At 40.7% G+C, this 20,081-nt stretch overlaps 1 protein-coding gene across 1 annotated transcript in view; it reads right to left on the bottom strand.

The window, feature by feature from the left end:
* Positions 1-12,640, bottom strand: part of LOC308486002 (uncharacterized protein) — a 29,746-nt gene extending 17,106 nt beyond the window's left edge. Inside the window, exons 1-8 of the mRNA XM_081022227.1 lie at positions 12,489-12,640; positions 6,967-7,068; positions 5,905-6,043; positions 5,449-5,536; positions 4,488-4,707; positions 2,660-2,923; positions 1,489-1,624; positions 297-435 (exon numbers count right to left, since the gene is read on the bottom strand). Of these exons, the coding sequence (XP_080878353.1) occupies positions 297-435; positions 1,489-1,624; positions 2,660-2,923; positions 4,488-4,707; positions 5,449-5,536; positions 5,905-6,043; positions 6,967-7,068; positions 12,489-12,506 (1,106 nt within the window). The 5' untranslated portion in view covers positions 12,507-12,640. The remainder of the gene's footprint in view (positions 1-296; positions 436-1,488; positions 1,625-2,659; positions 2,924-4,487; positions 4,708-5,448; positions 5,537-5,904; positions 6,044-6,966; positions 7,069-12,488) is intronic.
* Between the last annotated feature and the right edge of the window lie 7,441 nt (positions 12,641-20,081).

Raw genomic sequence — 20,081 nt, 5'->3', positions numbered from 1 at the left:
ATTCCAGAGCCCCAGACAGGGGGCTTTTTCCTGCTTTTTCCTGCTATGCCACCTGATCCTTTTTTGAAAGATTGTAAACCGAACCTACACATGCAAATTAGATGTTCTGCTATGGAACTTACAGACATCATCCCAAACCCATCACCTGTATGGAGGCAGCAACTGACATGGAGGCTTCCATTCACCCCAGTTAGTCTTGCCTGATTGGAAATCTGCAGGTAGCCCCACAAACTGTACCCCATAGTCAAGGAGAAGGTATTTAAAAGTACAGCTAAGAAAGAAGAAAAAAGAATCACCTCTTTCCTGCCCGGAGCAATTCAAATCCTTCATTGATTTTTTCAAAAGGTAGTGTATGGGTTATTAATGGATCCAAGATGAATTTCTTCCCCAGGAAATCAGAAACCAGTCTGGGGACAGAGTCTTTGCTCTTCCACCCTGAAAACCAGCAAACAGGGAAATATCAGGCAAAATGCAACATGGAAATAAGAGCAATACAAACTGTGAAACTATTTCCCTGAAGTTTTACTGCAAAGGACTCCTGCTTCCTTGAGAAAGAGCCACTAGAGCCCTTATCCAGGACTGTTGCGGCCCCAGCCATGCTGCCAGTAGCAGATGGCATGGTGGCACAGATACATTTACCCAGTCTCTTGGTAGGTGAGTTGCTGCTGCTTACCAGGAAGGGAAGGGACAAACCAGAAGGGAAGGCAGAGCAGTGCAAAGGCTGGTAAGTGCATTGATTTGGGTACACTAGTGCATTTAAACCATGCTGACCTCATTGCCACTTCCCCTTCTTGGTAAGAAGCAATGACTCACCTGCCAGACATCAGGTAAGACTATGGTCCTCCATCACACTACTGCCTGTCGGCCTCCTCTGACTCAGGATAAGTTCCTTGTTTTACCTCTGTCTCACCAGTCTTGAATAAGCTGAATAATACAAAATAACTAGCCAGCCAGCTCCTCCCGGGAAGTGGAGCCCACTACAGTCCAGCTTTGGTCATAAGGCTTCATCTGACTCTAACTCACTGCAGGGACAACTTCTCTTGTAACTGTCTTGGAGCTGTCCAAAGTGCTGAATGCTCTCTGCTTGGCTTGGACTTTAGACTGCTTCCCCTGCGACCGTTCAGGCTCCCACTTGAACTGGACAGCCTGTTCCTGGATCCAGCAGTTCACTGTTTCTCACCCCACCCTCCTTCCCAACTCTAAGAACCTCCAAGAGAAGCTTGAATTAGTACTGAGAAGTGGGGAGCTATCAAGTATGCCAATGGAACTCTTGTCATTGGCAGCTGACAACAGGATTCAGTTGTGTGCTGTTCCTGGGTTTGGAGGTACAGTTTGTACATTTCTGCATTAACTATCCCAAAGCACACTCAGAAACTCACCGCCATGTCCAAAATTATCCCTTTTTTGTGGACATGAAACTATCCAAAATTTTAACCTGCATACATGGAATTAATATGCTTTTTGGGGGGGGGGAGCCCACAATCATACCTCCAAAAACAGATCCTTTCCAGGTACGGCCTGTGAAAAGCAACATCGGGTCAACAGCAATTGTAGAGGTGGAAGGAGGCACTCCCACAATTACACTGGTCCCATAGTTGCTGTGGCACGATGCCAGGGCAGCCGTCTGAGGTAAGACACAAAGACATGGCATTTCGTTATTTGTTTCACTTACAAAATGTGGTGATGACAAAATAAAAGCTCTCCCCTGGCCTAAATAGTAAAATGGGACAATGGTTAAAAATCCCAAAGCATCTGAATGTCAAAGCTTTCATTATTGTTTTTCTTCTCTTTCCCTTGAAAAATGTACTCTTTGAATCTTGTAGATAGGGATGCTCGAAAGATTTGGTGACTAAGAATTCTGATGTATTTTGACCTGATCTGCATCTCCAAGACTACCGTGTGAATCATAAAGTAATTGTCCTTCGGATGTTGTGTCTCCCAGAATTTTGGAATACTGTTCTCAGCTCAGCTCAGAGAGAGAGAGATGTGATAGGCAACTGTAAGTGTAATGTCAGACTAGGGATTTGAATCACCTGGAAGAGGGAATTTACAGTAATATCTTGGTATGGAAGTATCTGCCAGTCTCTCATTTTCCCCACACTTTTCTACATTTTGCAGCAATTTATGGTTTATTTCATTTTTTAAATCCTCATGTAAATCCACTGACATTTTGCTGCTAATTTCTCCTAATAAAAACAGGTTTATATACAGTTTTGATCAATTTTTGCAAGCCATTTCCCCTAATATAATGCATATTTATATGCTATTTCCCCAATATCTTCATTTTGATGCACACTTTCCCCTAATACATGCATTTTTCTAAACATTGGTTGGAAAACTGCACTGCAAAATTCAGAGAAATGCAAATTTGAAGGAGAGCTGTGTTTCTGTTTGCATAATGTTTTAGAAAATGCAAATCTGAGACATTCAGCTTTAGATGCATACCGAATCAAATTTCTCCTCCATCCCTTTTCATGTGGCACAGCCTACCCTCAGACATCAGTCATGCACCACAACCAATTTTATATTTTGCCACGTATTTGTTCACCCAGGACTTTCTCAATCAATACTCCTGACTGTACTGATCTATCCCCAGGTTGGCTATTTTAATTCTGCCTTATGGGCACTATTTGGCAGTCCAGTTTCTGAAGTCACATACCATGGTGTCAACACGCCCAATCACTTCAAACGAGTAGTCTACACCTTCACCATCAGTCAAGTCAAACAGCACTTCATTGATGGGCTTCTTGAAATCCAGAGGGTTGACGCACTCCGTGGCTCCCATCTCTTTAGCCTTGGGAAATTTATCCTTGTTGATGTCTACCCCGATGATCCGGGATGCTCCAGCTGCTTTGCAGCCCATGACGGCTGAGAGACCAACTCCTCCCAGACCAAAAACAGCACAGGTTGAACCAGGCTCCACCTAGGAAACCATAAGATCAAAAAAAAAATAATTGTTGCACAGCTCGGTAGTCCTAGTATATCTCAGTGTAGCATACTTTTCAGCTTTTGTTCAAAATACAATTTTACTGGTGTGGAAAAAAAATATGTATTTTAACTTCTCAAAACAGGGTTTGGGCAATAGGTGGGCAGGGAGCTGTTTCCATCCTGCTCTGCTAATTCACCTGGCTTTTTGGTCCCTTCCAGTAGGGACCAGCTTAGAATTTCAGAAATAAGGGGCATTTAAGGAGCTGTACCCTCTGAAATATGGTCCTTCTAATGTGTGGTACAAAAAGTGTAAAATATGGAGCTATCCTTTGTGTGTTATGTATTCTGGATCCCTTGAAATGGTAATTCGCAGACTTTGGTTCCTGAAATCCAGGTTTATATGATACCTAGAACACATCAGAGGCCTCTATACCTTGATTTTAGAACACCTGTTTTGGCTCAGTACAAGGGATGAGGCAAGACAAATGCATCCTGACTCATATACAAACGGTAGGTAAATGGCAGAACTGAGCAGACCAATCTGTCAAGGAAAACACAAATAATTGTATTTGCATCTAAGCCTGTGGTTCTCAAACTTTTTTCTCCGCATCACACTTTAAGAATAAAAATTTGCTCATGCCACACTGATTTTTTTTTTATTGATAAGAAATGCACTGGAAAACAAAAAGAAACAACTCCTAGCAGTGCTTGATTTATAACATAGAACACAACTACTTTATAAGATGATCATGGGACATCCAGAAAGTATAAAACAATGCAGCTACATAAGAACATAGACTCTAATTCTAAATGAGCCTCTTACATGTATACACAAAATATGTACACAAAATCAATGAGAAGTATGAGCTTGCTTTGGCCAGGTAATTTCATTTATATTAGGTCTAATTTGAGACAAACAAACTCATGTCCTCTCATCTACACAATGAAGCCTTTCGCTTTCCTGATCATTCATATTTGTCCAAGTTGAAAATGCCTGTTCACACCAATATGCTGTGGAGAACAATATGTTGTGTAGAAGAATAGCCAATGCTCTTTGAAGAGAGGTGTGGATACTGCTTCTGTTTGTATATCCCCCTCCCCCAATATTTTGATACTACAGTGGTACCTCTGGTTGCGAATGGGATCCGTATCTGCGCAGGTGCGCGGTGCGATTTTGCACTTGTGCGCATGCGCGAAGCACAATTTAGTGCTTCTGCACATTTTCAAGGGGCAAAACCCGGAAGTAACCCTTTCTGGTACTTCTGGGTCACCACAGGACGCAACCTGAAAAAATGTAACATGAAGCAAACGTAACATGAGGTATGACTGTAGACTAGACTAGACTAGACTAGACTAGACTATACTATACTATACTATACTATACTATACTATACTATACTATACTATACTATACTGAAATGCTTAAATGTTTCTTTGATTGTCCTTGAATCTTCCCTCTGCCCTTGGCATCCTCTCCTGCCACACCAATGTGGCATGCCACACCTTTTGAAAAGCACTGAGCTAAGAAGTGGATATACTTGTGCTCTACTAGAACTCACCTTGGCTGTTTGAACGGCTGCACCATAACCGGTGGAAAACCCGCAGCCAATCAGACACACTTTTTCCAAAGGAGCAGCAGCATCAATTTTCACCACTGCATTTTCGTGTACCACAGTGTATTCCGTGAAGGTACTGGTGCTGATGAAATTATGAAGGCTTTTCCCTTTGCAGGTGAACCTGCTGGTGCCATCGAGCATTAATCCACGAGCCTCACTGAGGCTGTTGAAAAGAGACAGGCAGAAATGGGGGGAAAAATAGATGTGACCTTAATGTGCATCTTAAAATGCAAATGGCACCACCTGGTTGTGTGTATATAACAGTTATTGTAGTTCGGGTTAACTCTTTCCTTGAGGAAAATCCTCCCTTAAATCGTTATTGTATCGGGAGGGAAGCTTCTATCAGAGGCAGTGCCAAATACTGGCTATAGTGCCCAATGGAAGCAGGTGAAGAACAAAGTGAATCAGTACCAGTGCTTGGAATGAACTAGTTTAGTTTAACGAAGTTCACTGAATTGACTCAAAAATCTCTGAACTACACAGAGTGAACTGAAGATGAATTAGATGAGAGGCAGTGTGGTGTAGTGGCTAGAGTTTTGCCTAGAACCTGGGAGAAACCAGGGTCAAATCCCCACTCAGCCACAAAGCCCACTGGGTGACCTTGGGACAAACCCTGCCTTTCAGCCTAACCTACCTCACAGGGTTGTTGTGGGGATTAAATGAGAAAGGAGTACACCATGTACACCACCTTTGGCGGGAAGGTGGGGTATAAACACAATTAATTTTAAAAAAAAGTAGTTCCTTTTTAAAAAATGAACTGCTCTGATTAATATAAGGAGATGGAACTCTACCTTGTGTTCCTGCCTCTTTCCCTTTGTTTTAATTTAAACAACAGCCATTAAATTATGTCAGAAAAACTGTATAATAATAATAATAATAATAATAATAATAAACTGAAGCTCACTCATGTTCAGAACAGAGGTTCCCTTTGGTACTTCGGCAAGAAGTGCATTTTCCACATTGTGGAACAAAGAGGGGGATTACTTTGTCTCCTGTAGAAGAAAATACACAAATAGTTAAAACTTTTACATGAGACCCCATAACAATGTAGGAAAGCACAACTCAGCAGCCACTTAAGTAACACAACACTGGGAAGAAGGACTGCAGTGTCATCAAAGAACTGTATTAAAACTTAATTTTTTTAAAAAACCACACATATTCATCATAAACTGGACAATTTGCATAGTGCAAAGTCAACCTTCTATTTGCTTGCACAGGTCAAAAACGTTTACACTGTGATTTGCAAATATTAATTTTGCAACAACTTCTTCAGCTGAGACACGGATGGCCACAAGTGTTATCATGTGAGAAGTAGCCCTCAGGGTCTCATGTGAAAGCCCTCACCCCCCACTCTTCATACCTGGTTTCACACAAGTCACTCCCTCTCCAACACTCTCTACAACACCAGCTGCTTCATGGCCCAGAACAATCGGAAAAGGCATAGCAAAGGCACCGCTGATCACATGGTCATCTGAGCGACAGATCCCTGTGGCCAGAATCTGCACAGAAACAAAATTGTGCTTCAGGAGAGGAGAAATCATTGTGTTCTTTTCCTGTTTGGACATTAGATATTAACATATTTCATGATAACTCTTTTAGCACCTGGCTGTTACCTGTGGAACAACATCTTGCAGCCTAGTGATGAAAAACATGTGACCTTCCAAATGTTGTTGGACTCCCAGCTCCCATCAGACACTGCCAGTATGGACAATAGTCAGCGATGATGGGAACTGGAGTCCAACAATCTCTGGAAGGTCACAGGTTCACCATCCTTGCTCAAGGCTCTTGAATAAAAAATGTTCACAGAAGGGTTGAAGGAACTCAGATTCCCCTACAGCAAATGATGAAACCAACAGTTAGATAACCTTGCATGCTTGTATTATTTTATTTATTTTTTTTGCTAAACCCATTTAATATGTATGATGTACTCCTTAGGAGCTGGAATGATAATATTTGCTAAAACAGTGGCAAGCAAGGAAAAATGGAATGTCTAAGGCTGTATACACATTCAGAACACATTTCCCCCCTCCAATTCTGGACACTGTTGTTAACCCCTCACAGAGTTACAATTCCGAGTAATCCTTAACAAACTACAGTGCCCAGAATTCTTTGAGGGGGAAAAATGTGCTTTGAAAGTGCTTTAAAGATATATACAAAATAAAGGGTCTGTTTACCTTGGTTAAACTCGTGGCCTATCAAAGACCACCATTACATCATCAAATGTGTGAAGTCTTGTTATATGCTCTTTATTAAGAGCATTCTATATCTCTAATGTAGACTGTGACTTCCTGAATTTGATTTCATAAATGCTATGTAACTGTAACATTTTGAACTATATCTTGTGTTTTTCAATAAACAAAGAACAACATTGCAAGGATGAGTCTTCAGTCCATGTAGCATCAACGTGATATGTCTCGTTTACCTTAATGCGAACTTCATGAGCCTTCGGAGGAGCTACTTCCACTTGCTCAATGCTCAGAGGTTTCTTAACTTCCCAAGCAACGGCTGCTTTGCATTTAATGACCTGTCAAGATGATAGAAGATATCAAATCACTTTTGTTATTGTGTGTTACACTTGAGGCACCTTAGATCATAGCTGGAAGATGGACCTCTGAGGTCTTCTAGTCTATGTTCAACGTCAGAAAGGTCCAACCAGTGAAGACAGGAGCAGGAAGAGCAAATAGTCTCTTGTGCATTGCAAATTTTTGAGGATATTTTCATTGAGACCTTTTGCAAGTGCCATAGGAAGTACCAGTAGGCACTCATGGGCACCCTGTTGGCAAACCTTGCCTAGCATAGGAATGGAGAAACCACAATGAATAACAGCCGAGCGGCTGCTGGAAGCTTGCTCCTACCTTCCCTTCATCCTATGACCTCTGCATCTCTTCCTTTTAGGTATGGAGAACCTCTGGCCTGCTGGCCCAGTTTATATTTTATATTGACATGCTCATTATGACATTTATGAAACATTGTCTGTGTATTGGGATTTTCATTTGGTCTGCTGAGCTTGGAGCTGCACATTATTATGAATATGATGGTAACATTTGTAGGCCTTAGCTATTGACTGAAGTTAGATGGAGTTGTGTAAACAGTTCTACTTTTCAGGGAAATCAAACATTCACTCCCTTGAAAAATTGCCCATAATTTTCCCCTTGAAAATTAAGATTCCATTTGCTAAGCAATCTTATAGCAATGGGTGACACTGAATAATATACCAAAAATATTAAAACCATAAAAATATCAGAATATTCAGCTGCTGCTGAGTCTTCAAAGACCTGGAAGAAAGAGTTACAATAATGAACAAAATTAAGATTTGGGGTAAGATTTGCAAGTTCTCTGTGAAAGAAACGAATTGATTCAATATACAACATAAGTTGGGAGGGATGGAGGAAATGTGTGAGAAAAAAACAGTTTCCAGATGCAAATCCTGCCAATTTTTATTGTGCAAAGTAGTTTATTTTCAAGAATTAGCAATGGTCCATAACTGGTTAATGGCAAAATCTCCCCCAAATTAACTTCCAATATTAATTATTGGACAAGCCTAAAGAAAAGTGCCATATACAAAGGCTAGCTTTCAAAAACTGAGTGGATTAACTATTTCCAGATGCGTATCTAGGAAGAGTGCTTTAATTATTCAATCTGTCATGCAACATAGCACATTTAGAGATCCATACAAATAGAAGGAAATGTGTGTGTGTGGAGAGAAGCCCTTTCCTTATCCTTTGGCCCCTTTGGAAAACTCAACAAACCTTCTGCACCTGTCATTGGGAGTAGAGAGTGCAGCTGAATGGGGCACAGCTGTGGGCAGCCTGAGGAATTACCTTCCACCTTGGGCCTGCCCATAAAAAGCAAATCTAGAGTGAGAGATGAGGGTGATGTTGCCTTCTGTTTCCAGGGTCTCGTCTGATATTTGCAGGTGAGCTGTAAGTTTGTTTGGGCTCTGGGTGAGAAGGCTGAGAGAGAGGGTGTGTCAGAAGGAAAATGAATTCATATTGAAATATATGAATTAATGTAACATTTTTTATATGTAACTGTATATTTTTGTAATATTTTGTTTGTCTGATGTTGCTTCAGTTTTTTGTACACTGCAATTAGAGAAATTTTTAATCTATTAAGCGTTAAATACCGTATTTTTTGCTCTATAAGACTCACTTTTTCCCTCCTAAAAAGTAAGGGGAAATGTGTGTGCGTCTTATGGAGCAAATGCAGGCTGCGCAGCTATCCCAGAAGCCAGAACAGCAAGAGGGATCGCTGCTTTCGCTGTGCAGCTCTTGTTGTTCTGGCTTCTGAGATTCAGATATTTTTTTTCTCGTTTTCCTCCTCCAAAAACTAGGTGCGTCTTATGGTCTTGTGCGTCTTATAGAGCGAAAAATACGGTAATCAAATAGACTTATGCAGAGTTATGAGACAGATTTTGGTATTTTTCTTGTGGGAAGGGATTATAGGACCTCTTATGAGAGAGCCAGTGTGGTGTCGTGGTTAGAATTTGTAGTGGTTAGAGTATTGGGTTAGGATCTGAGAGACCAGGGTTCAAATCTCCACTTGGCCATTAAGCTCACTTGGGCCTGTCACTGCTTCTCAGTCTAACCTATCTCACAGGAGGAATAATTGAGGAGGAACTACAGTGTATGCCACCTCCTTGGAGAAAAAGGTGTGATATAAATTCTGTTGGTTTTTTGTTTTGTTTTTTTTAAAGTGATGCTAAAACAACTTTTAGCCTGGAACATGTCATTGGCAATACTATTAACGCAGAATAGAATGTAGAAGGGAGGTATTTTCAAATGAGATGATGAATATTCTTGCCAGCACATATTTTACACTGGAATTTCATATCTGGCAAATGCAATAAATGTGGTGGTGTGTTGTTGTTTTTAGTAACCTCATTTAAATACAACCAGTAAAAGCTGCCTAAACAACATCCAGTATCAGTTCATTTACTTTATCTCTTTTGCAGAAAACTGCTTCTTGGCAGGACATTCTGTAATAGTGAAGCAATCCCCACACCACTAAATATGTATCATCTATCTGACATGCTGTCTTTGGGAAAATTAGTCTTTTTTTTTTAAGCATGTCTGCTGTTATTGTAGGCAACATTAACTTTGGGAATCCAGAACTACTGAATACCACAAACCACTTACTAGAGTCTCCTAGTTAAATGGTTCGTTGAATTAAATGATAAAAAGTGCCATAGGTATTTGTTCATAATAGAGTGTGAAGAAATACAACTTTTTGTATATTCCTTTTATTGAATTGTATCCAACTGTCTGAGGAGAACCATTTGACTAACTTGGCAGATCCACTTAATTCAACAGGTCTATTCTGAGTACAGTGGTACCTCGCAAGACGAATGCCTCGCAAGACGAAAACGCGCAAGACGAAAGAGTTTTCCGTTTTTTGAGTCGTTCCGCAAGATGAATTTCCCTATGGGCTTGCTTCGCAAGATGAAACGTCTTGCGAGTTCTTGCAGGTTTGTTTCCTTTTTCTTAAAGCCGCTAAGCCGTTAATAGCCGCTAAGCCGCTAATAGCCGTGCTTCGCAAGACGAAAAAACCGCAAGACGAAAAAACCGCAAGACGAAGAGACTCGCAGAACGGATTAATTTCGTCTTGCGAGGCACCACTGTATTACTTCTGTCAGATACAACCCACTGAGTTTATGAGAGGAATAACAGAGGTCTGTGGAAGTACAGAAGCATTTCCATGATCCAAATTGAGATGTTGAATATCCTTAAGTATTCTTGTTAAAAATCAGTGGTGTGTGCATTCCTTATACTTTAGTTTATTTCCACATTGTGAAGTTCTGCTTATATATGTAGAAGAAAGCCTTATCTGTGTATTTATTGAAGAAAATTGTGTTTCTTGGCAGTGCATTCAGGAAAATACTCAACCGTTTCTAATAAAACAGGCATATTATGCTTTAAATTATTTGAGCAAAGAGTAGCTGCCTCGGAACTGAAATATAAGAGGCCTGGCTTAAGAGTCTGTAGTATAAGGCTTAGACACAAAGGTAGCAAACACAGTGTGAGTTGTAGTCCAGCCACAACAACTCTCACCATTGGGAGTCCTGAAACATTGGGCTTCTCACTTTCTCAGTCTAAACTTCCTCCAGGTTACAGAGAAGAATAATGGGAGCAACGGGAAGAAAACCGTACACACCTCCCTTAGCTCCTTGGGGAATAGTTAGGATTTAAATAAAAGGTGGTGTTCATTGTGAGCTTAATATCTGCATATGTGAATTATGGTGCATCTGCGAATTATGGTGCTAGACGAGACTCTTGAGAGTCCCATGGACTGCAAGAAGATAAAACCTATCCATTCTTAAGGAAATCAGCCCTGAGTGCTCACTGGAAGGACAGATCCTGAAGCTGAGGCTCCAATACTTTGGCCACCTCATGAGAAGAGAAGACTCCCTGGAAAAGACCCTGATGTTGGGAAAGATGGAGGGCACAAGGAGAAGGGGACGACAGAGGACGAGATGGTTGGACAGTGTTCTCGAAGCTACCAGCATGAGTTTGACCAAACTGCAGGAGGCAGTGGAAGACAGGAGTGCCTGGCATGCTCTGGTCCATGGGGTCACGAAGAGTCGGACATGACTAAACAACTAAACAACAACAAAAATGTGTTCCAGCTGAAATCTCTCCAGAAAGTTTTAACCCACAGCCATCAGATTTGCACCTTCATGGATTGTTTAATACATATATTTTTTAAAAAACGAAATACTTTTCTCAATGTGTTTATGGGAAGGTCCATGGCTTAGTGGTAGAACATCTGTTTGGCATGCAGAAGATCCTGGGTTCAATTGCCAGCGTTTTCTGGTGGGGCTGGGAGAGAGCCCTGTCTGATATGCTAGAGAGCCACGGCCGGTCAGTGGAGCTTGGTGGACCAAATGGCCTGACTCTGCCAGAGGGCAGTGCCCTATGCTGCAATGGAAGGAGGAAGAAGATAGGCAAAGAACTTTGAGGTGCCTTGAAGATTAAAAAATGATGAAGTGGACTGCGCAGCAGGAAAGCTTGTGACGGAATAAATGTTGGAAGTCTAAGGTGCCACAAGACTCCTTGTGAGTTTTGCTGCTAGAGATTAAGACTGCTAGCCCTTGTACATAGAGCAATCTCAGTCCTATAAGCATAGCTGTCAGCGTTTCCCTTTTTAAAGGGATATTCCCTTATTCCAAATAGGATTCCTCGCAAGAAAAGGGAAAAGTTGACAGCTGTGCCTATAAGATCATGAAAATAAGAGGTATTTGGGGCATAATGTATGCACTGCTTTCATATGAGGGAAGCTTAAAAACTCCAAAGTGTGGCAACAATCCAGCAAAAGTGAAGCACTGTTGAAGTCCCATTGCTTCCAGCAAGAATGAGTTAAGCATGTATTTTAACTTTCCAGCTATAATTGGTAGAAACATAAGCAATGGCTAGGTATTGCTGCCCTACTTGTATTTTAACTTGAACTATGCTTTCTTTCTTTTTTCTTTTTTAAAAACCTTTTGCTTTCAAGTTTCCATTAGCTTAAAACGAGCTTTCAGTGCAGCAGCCTTCAACATAACACGTTTGTTGGATACTGTTGTACAGTACTTTCTTGTTCCTTCCCAAATCGGTGGGCTCTTCCTGGCGCATAGAATCATATAATTTTAGAGGTGAAAATGACCTCAAGGGTCATCTCGTCCAACTCCCTGCATCCATGAATGTTGCTTCTCCAGCTATTTGTGTTTTTAATTTTATAAGTTTTGTGATCACTCCGTTGGAGTTTTATCCTTTTCAGCCCTGACTTTTAGAATCATTTTTTAAAACTATATACAGTATATATAATCTCAACTGATACCCATGAAACAAATTTACAATTACAGAAAAAAAATGAAAAGGAAATTACTTTAAAAATCATTTGTGCAATCCAATATTAATTCTGGACCATGAGCACCAGTGAATACTCAGCGTTGATTTTTCTACTTACTTTGCCTGCAGTACTCATTGTGCTTCTTCCTCAGTTTTGCAGTCTCTCCTGCTCTCTGCTTTCTTGGTTTAGCCTGAGCAAATTGTTGGACAGTTTGCTTACCCAGTTCCTTTGCAAGCTACAACTGCACAAACACAGTTTGGTGCCTTTTAACCAAACCCACTTATTCTTAAATCCCACCCCAGAGCCCAAAAAGGAGATGCATTAGACCCCTCCTCTGCTATGATACACGATTCCACACTGCAGCTTAGCAGCAATGGAGATAAGGCTTATTAGAAGTTGATTGATGCTTATCAAGGTGTTTAAAACAGTGCTATAAACAAATATCCACGCAGATATGTGCCAAATTAAACAGCATAAATCCATCCTGCTCTAATCACAGGTGCATCTAACATAGAAACCATTCATTCAGCTCCAGAGAGGAAATGAAACTAGATATAGGGTGTCTAGCATGTTACACTCCAGACCAATTTAATGAGGGGATGAAGAGGCAGCACTATGCCTGTAGAACCCAGGGTTGCTCACTTGGCACCAGTTTTGATGAGTTTAGATACCTGGTGAAAATCTTATATATGCTAGGCCTTTTATTGACGGTTATTTTTTTAATTGCCATTCATGCGTATCAACTGTATTTTCTGTTTGTTTTTTGGTGAGTCTTTTGCTCTTTTTATTTTTAACATACTAATGGCATTTTGTACCAATTATTAATTTGTATGGAATACACCTCAGTTTTGCAGACCGAAAGGCAAGTTAAATCTTTTCAGTCAATCAAACTTTGGTAGGTAGTAGAATCACAGTAGGTATGTCCAATCAGAAGCTGTGATGGTCAGATCTGTCAAGGTCGGTTTTGCTCCATTTCTCAGTTTCTGCATCAGTTTGCAATGCTATTATGAGCTTTCCATCTGTACAAGCATTGCAGCTTGCCAGGCAAAATGACCCCCTCTTGCTGCTCCCAGTGCATGTCCTAGACTCTAGAGGATCTCCCAACCTTCCCCTGAATCCATTTGGGGGTCATGGGGGGAGAGGGGGAAACCCCTGTTGCACAATTGGAAGTCCTTGCACAAGACTTCTACTAACTGAGCTCATTAAGTGAATCCTGCCCATTGAGTTGTATTCAGCTAACATATACTCAGAGTAGACCCACTGAAAGTAATAGCTCCAAGTTATTCATAGCTATTAATTTCAGTGGGTCTACTCTCAGTAAATTAGTTGACAAGCCATTGTTCTTTTTAAAAAATATTTATTATTTTCAGTATATAAATATAGTAAAAAAAGAAAAGATTAACAATAAAAACAAACAAAAAATAGGAGAAAAAGAAAAAAGATACATACAACATATTACCACTTAATTAATTAAAATTAAGTACCATCCATCTTTATAAACATAGTATTTGACTTCCTCGAATCTCTTCCATCTGAATTTCTTAGTAATTATATGTAGCAGTTTCCAATATCAGTTTCAAAAAACCATATCACAGTCCTAATCATATTACATAGCTTTCCTCATCGTACATTTCCTTATTTATAAATTTAATTCCATTTTAATCCTAGGCCTAATTGTTTCTTTCAAGTGGTTACATATCTTTAATATTACAATACTTATTCAAATAGTCTTTAAATTTCTTCGAGACTTCTTGGTGTTCCTCTTCTTTCTGGTCGCAGATTCTGCTGGTGACAAGCCATTGTTCTTTTCTAAACATTTAGCTGAATAAAAAGACTGGAAGTTTACTTTTAACTGGGAGCTGGGAGGCATAATGTTTAAATGTTTAATGTTTCACGACTGCGTAGCTCATAAGGTTTTCAGTTATGACAGCTGGCACTAGAATCAAGCTTTTATATAGCTCAGTAGAAATCCAAAAGGTCAGGCGGTGACAGTGGTTGGAGGGTTCTGACGAGAGACAATAAAAGGATAGGAACAGCACTGTTGTAAAGAGTTTTTAGGAATGTGAGATTTCCTCTATGTGGCAAGAATGGCGAGTTTCTGTTGTAATCACTCAACAACTGGCCACTGCTGTTCTTTTATACCTAAGTATGTGAAATTGAAGGTCATTTATTGACTCCTCAGCAGCTTTTTTCTTAATCAGTTGTGATCGCCTCTGGAATCAATTAAATAAAATCTCTACTGGTAGAAGATTACTGATGCTGATGTGGGAACTTCATTCTGAGACCAAGATTCAGATTAAGTTAAACCTTTCAGGTTCACTCTCAGATCCACCTGTCAGGGATACTTATTAGCCCCAGCATTGTCTTAGCACTTACGCCAAATCTTGAATAACTGTTTTAAATAACAACAGTAATTATGTACCCCCTAAATTGGGAACCAAGAAAGATACAGTACTTATGTAGGCTGTTGACATTATTGAATTGTCCCAACTACAACATGGGTCAAGAAGACTTTTGAAACATTTTAATCAATTGGCAGTGCAAGAAACGCTAAAGATTAATTATGAAAAGACAAAAGCTTTTGTTTTTGCCAATACTAATAATTTTATTTATATGCCGCCCATCTGACTGGGTTGCTCCAGTCACTCTGGCAGCTCCCAAAAGAATACTAAAAACACAATAAAGCATCAAATATTAAAAACTTCCCCATACAGGGCTGCCTTCAGATGTCTTCCAGAAGTCAGATAGTTGTTTATTACCTAGGTTTAAAAAACACAAGAGGCAAACTGATGGGCACCCCATTGAGCAGGTGAAATCCTTTAAATATCTAGGTTCACGCTTTTCTTCATCTGGGATTTGGAATAAACACTTCATAAATACAAATAAATTGACCATTAACACACTGAACTCATTTGCTGTATAAGATATAAGAGTGCTGAACCGTATAAAAAAGATAATCGGATAATCCTTGTCAGAATTTGATTGTGTGATTCCCTCCTCCCCCACTACAATGTTCAGTAAAGAAGGCATGCTATTGTATAGCTCATTTTATTCTTTTGTTTTTATTCTGTAAAGCTTCCCTTGCAACTTTTATTATAGGGAAGTCAGTAAATATCATAAATAAACATATTAACAGTTTGAAGCTGAGGGAGAAGATGCTGAGCCTGTGTGTGTGTGTGTGTGTGTGTGTGTGTGTGTGTGTTTTACTGAGTAGGATCAGCTCTAGACTTTTGGGTGCCTGAGGCAAAGTACAAAATGGTGGCTCCATCTCTCCATGTCCAGTAGCTGCCTGAATGGACAGCTGAATCTTGTTTCAGTACAGGCTATAGGACAGTGTCCTCCATCGTGTTTGAAGTCACCAGACAAGTTATGGAGGTGCAGGGCAGGCCAGGAACCACACATAGGTCTTTCTCCTCCAGCACAAGAGCGCACAGCCAGTAGGCTCAGTTGCAACAGCCAAGGGGATGCTGATGTTGCCCCCCCTCCCCTCACTCTGTCTGATTGGACCAACCTTTTTGTTGAGAACGGTTTCCTCCATGAAAACTGTTGTGCTAGAGCCAAATTATGTCTGCTATCACAGTAACGGAAATTTATGAGTCTGTTTTCCACCTCACGTCGTGCATTTGGCCTATCATGTCTTGAGCCCACCAATCATGGTGGGATGTAAAATAACAAATACATATTTGCATTGCTGTTAAGTTGTTCCTTTCATCTGCTCATGATTTATGGAAGGGTTTTTTGCATGATATGATCATAAGGTGGTAGTAAAGAGAAAAGTGGAGGAAAATATTTGGGAAGACATTTAGAGAGGGAGGTACTCAGCTGTACGGTTGCTAGGCTGCAGACTTTGGCACCAAGGCTCAGGTTTTTGAGTTCAATCTTGGTGCAGCTGTTAAAATCTCAAGGCCATTTGATAATCTGGCAAAACTACACACTTGATAGTCTGCCATGCCTGCATACTTAGAAGAAGCTATGTCCAAGTAGTGAATTGGGGAGGAAGATTCAGTTCAGTTTGCATTTTATTGTGAACATACTTAACTGGCAGTTCCTAAAACAACACCCAGACCAAAACACGGTTCTCCTTCAGAACTCATACTTCCCTGAGTGTTGCAATGCAATTCTCCAACCAAAAAACTATGGGCACCAATGCACATATTAGAGGGGAAGTATGGGGGTGGGTGGGAATTACATCTGTTTAGTGAAAATAACATACAGAACGGCATCATATTAAGGAACATGTCTTGCACAAATTTGTCAACATTGCATACAGAGTAAGTCTTTTAGGGGAAATATGAGGAGGGTCAGGAGCAGGATCCTGGGGAGGGTTCAGACAGGTTCCTGCCCCTGCTTTTGCCTCCCCTGGGGGGAGGTGTCTAAGAGTCAGCTGGATACTTAGTGGGCACTTCCTTCACCAAGGACATAGAGATGCCAGAGCCAACGCAAACAAAGATGTCCTGCCCATGCACAGCATGCCTGCTCACTTGCCCAGAGCAGAAACACCTGTTGTCTGCCACTTAATGATTGTGCTTGCTGCACTCTTCAATAGGAAGGAGCAGGTTTGTGGGTAGCCTGTTGGGCCAACGGCTGAACTCTGAACTCGCACTTAGCCATGCAGTGTCTTTAACCTTTGCTTTGCCCACGTCTATGCATTAAAGAGTTTGGCAGAACCAAAATCCTGAGTGTGAGCTCTTCCTCTGACAGGGAGGGCCAGGACACGGTCAAGTATTTGAGAAGACCTGCACAAAGCACTTTGCAAGCCCTGGGGTTAGCCTGAGCACCCAACAGTGATGACATACCATAGGGTTACCTGTCTTTGGATCTCTGACATTTGTTATCTTCGTGTGCTTGAGAAAGTAGTATCAAAGTGCAATGTCAGCACATTAATGTATAACTAAATCAATGATTAAACCTGAAATATTTCCCCCAGCAATAGGGCTTGCTAGCAACGTACAAAATATGAGGTTTGAGTTAGTGCCCCCCACCAAATATTTCTGATCCGGTCTTTAAGATGTATTTTTGTGCTCTCACACACCTTTTACATATTTATCAAAAAATATACATACATGCAAGGGGAATGACATTCTGTTCTTCACTGTGAACAGCTGCCGAATAGATTTATATAAATTCATTACCAACCATGCCATTTTCAATCCCTCTCCTAACATGGCATTTGTCTTTTTCACTGCTGTCACACTCTGAGTTCATGTTTGCTTTGAGCTTTCCTCAAGAGATTCCTTATTTTCCTGTCATTTCACTGTCATTTCATACCGCATGTAAAACAGGAATCCTTTTCCTCCAACATTCATAATGCTTTACTTACTCAGTATGCTTTACTTACTCAATTGACATTCATTTGCCATTTTGCAGACTGTTTCTCTAGTTTGAGGAAATCATTTTAGACCTTTCATCCACCTATATGTAATTCAAGAATAAAATAAACTTGGCTACTTAACTGCTCTACCCTTCTTTAGGTAAAGGTAAAGGGACCCCTGACAATTAAGTCCAGTCATGAACAACTCTGGGGTTACGGCGCTCATCTTGCTTTACTGGCCAAGGGAGCTGGCATACAGCTTCCGGGTCATGTGGCCAGTATGACTAAGCCGCTTCTGGCGAAGCCAGAGCAGTGCACGGAAACGCTGTTTACCTTCCCACTGAAGCAGTACTTATTTATCTACTTTCACTGCGTGCTTTCAAACTACTAGGTTGGCAAGAGCTGGGACTGAGCAACAGGAGCTCACCCCGTTGAGTGGATTTGAACTGCCGACCTTTCGACCAGCAAGCCCAAGTGGCACAGTGGTTTAACCCACAGCACCACCTGCGTCCCTCCCCTTCTTTAGCTTGGTGCAATTTAACACTCGTGAAGAATCACAGCAGAGTTTCATGAAGGACCCCTACTGCTTGGTTTCAAAAACTGTCCATTTATCCGTAGACTTTGCTTTCTGTCATTTAACCAGTTACCAATCAATAAAAATATACTCTGCTCACAGGGTGTATGACCTGAAGGCACATTAGGATAGCCACTTTAGCCACTGTGTCCACATGGGTTGCTGTCTGGGAACCACAGGTATGCTGCATTGGGTTTCATGATGAAAGAAAGGAGGGCTATAAAACAGGAAATTAATGAAATAAAAGGGCCCAACCTTCTAAACCCATACTGCCATGATTAGTCAGGAGCCCCTGGCAATGGACTCTGTTAAAGGTTTATTTGAAATGCAAATAGATCATGCCCACCAAATCGCTCCTATCTACATGTCTGTTGACATAAGAACATCGGAAGAGCCTTGCCTGGATCAAAGTTGTGATTAAAATATGCCTGTGCATTGTTCACTGTGGAGTTGCACACAAATGCAGGCTGAGGTTCTCCAGTTGCCTTTCCTAGCTATTTACCCACCATGGTGGTGGCTCTTAGCCATCACTTCTGTTTGTTTTCCCCTTGTGTAAACAAGTTCATAACCTGTAGCAGTCTGTAACATTTACACAGCCTCTTGGCTGCTTGCATAATGCTTGCTCAATGAAACATGCATTGCTGTAATACATGGGTAGATAGTGAAGCGTCCTCCAGAAGTTCTTGAACTAAACTTATCGTTCCTGACCATCAGTCATGATGGGAGTTGGAGTTCAACGCCCCTGCGACCCCTGCTATAATTAAATCTAACGCAGAGTTAAAGAGAGGTCCCCTCTGTCATTTCTGACTAGCTAGATAGGTTACACATTATTGGTTGGGGGTGGGGGTCTTGCTCCATATTTTACATAATGTTATGGAATGTCTTTTTCTGTGTCAACACAGCCTACTGGTCTGTGGGTAGAGGAGTTCCACTCACCTGACTGCTCTGCTGTTTTCAGAGTGGCCCATACAGAATTCTCATACAAGTTCTGTTAAAATGAATGGAACTTTCCTTGAAGCAACACAACAAAGCACTGTGGTTTGAGTGAGCAGGTCCAAACTGAAGCTGAAATGATTGAATTGATAAACTGCTGGCATAGTTTTTGGTCTCCCTCTTCACACATAGGAATTTTGCACTCGGAGGCAATGGAGCTGAGTTTTGCTAGGTGAGACATCATATTAACAATAGCACACCCTCCAAGTGTCCCTCTTTTCCAGGGACAGTTGTGGAATTACAAAAGCCATCCTGGCTTCTCTCTCTCTTTTTTAATACTTTATTTGCAATTTAATCAATAAAATAAAAAAGACATTTTTCTTATTACAAAAAAGAAAAGGAAAAAAGGCATTGAACAATAGGGGGGGAAAGAACAAGAAAAAAACTGGGAAAAAGAATAAAAATAAAATATTTTAAGGAATACAAACCATCATCAATAATATTATACACCCTTATTTCCTATGTGGTTTGAAACCCTGATTTATTTAATGACTTCCTTCCAACCCTATGCGGTTCCTTCTCTCTCATATATTAGTTTATCTGTCTCCTATATAGATCCGTGACGCACCTTCCTGTTATCTCTGTGGAATTTACTCTATGTTTAACCAGGTATAATTGTTGTAACCGTATTTCAGCATATACTTTTAAAACGCATCCCATTCTTTTCTTATCTTATCTCCTGGATGGTTTCTTACTGATTCTGTTAATTTTGTCAACTCAAGATACTCGCATAATTTTAATTGCCATTCTTCCTTAGTCGGCAATAAGTTACTTTTCCAGTATCTCGCAATCAGGATCCTGGCTGCTGCTGTAGCGTAGAGAAAAACCTGAT

Source organism: Podarcis pityusensis, assembly GCF_964106645.2.
Source record: "Podarcis pityusensis genome assembly, chromosome: 9".
Lineage (NCBI taxonomy): Eukaryota > Metazoa > Chordata > Lepidosauria > Squamata > Lacertidae > Podarcis > Podarcis pityusensis.
The sequence above is the reverse complement of the archived record's forward strand: the minus strand, read 5'-3'. Positions and strand labels throughout refer to the sequence as shown.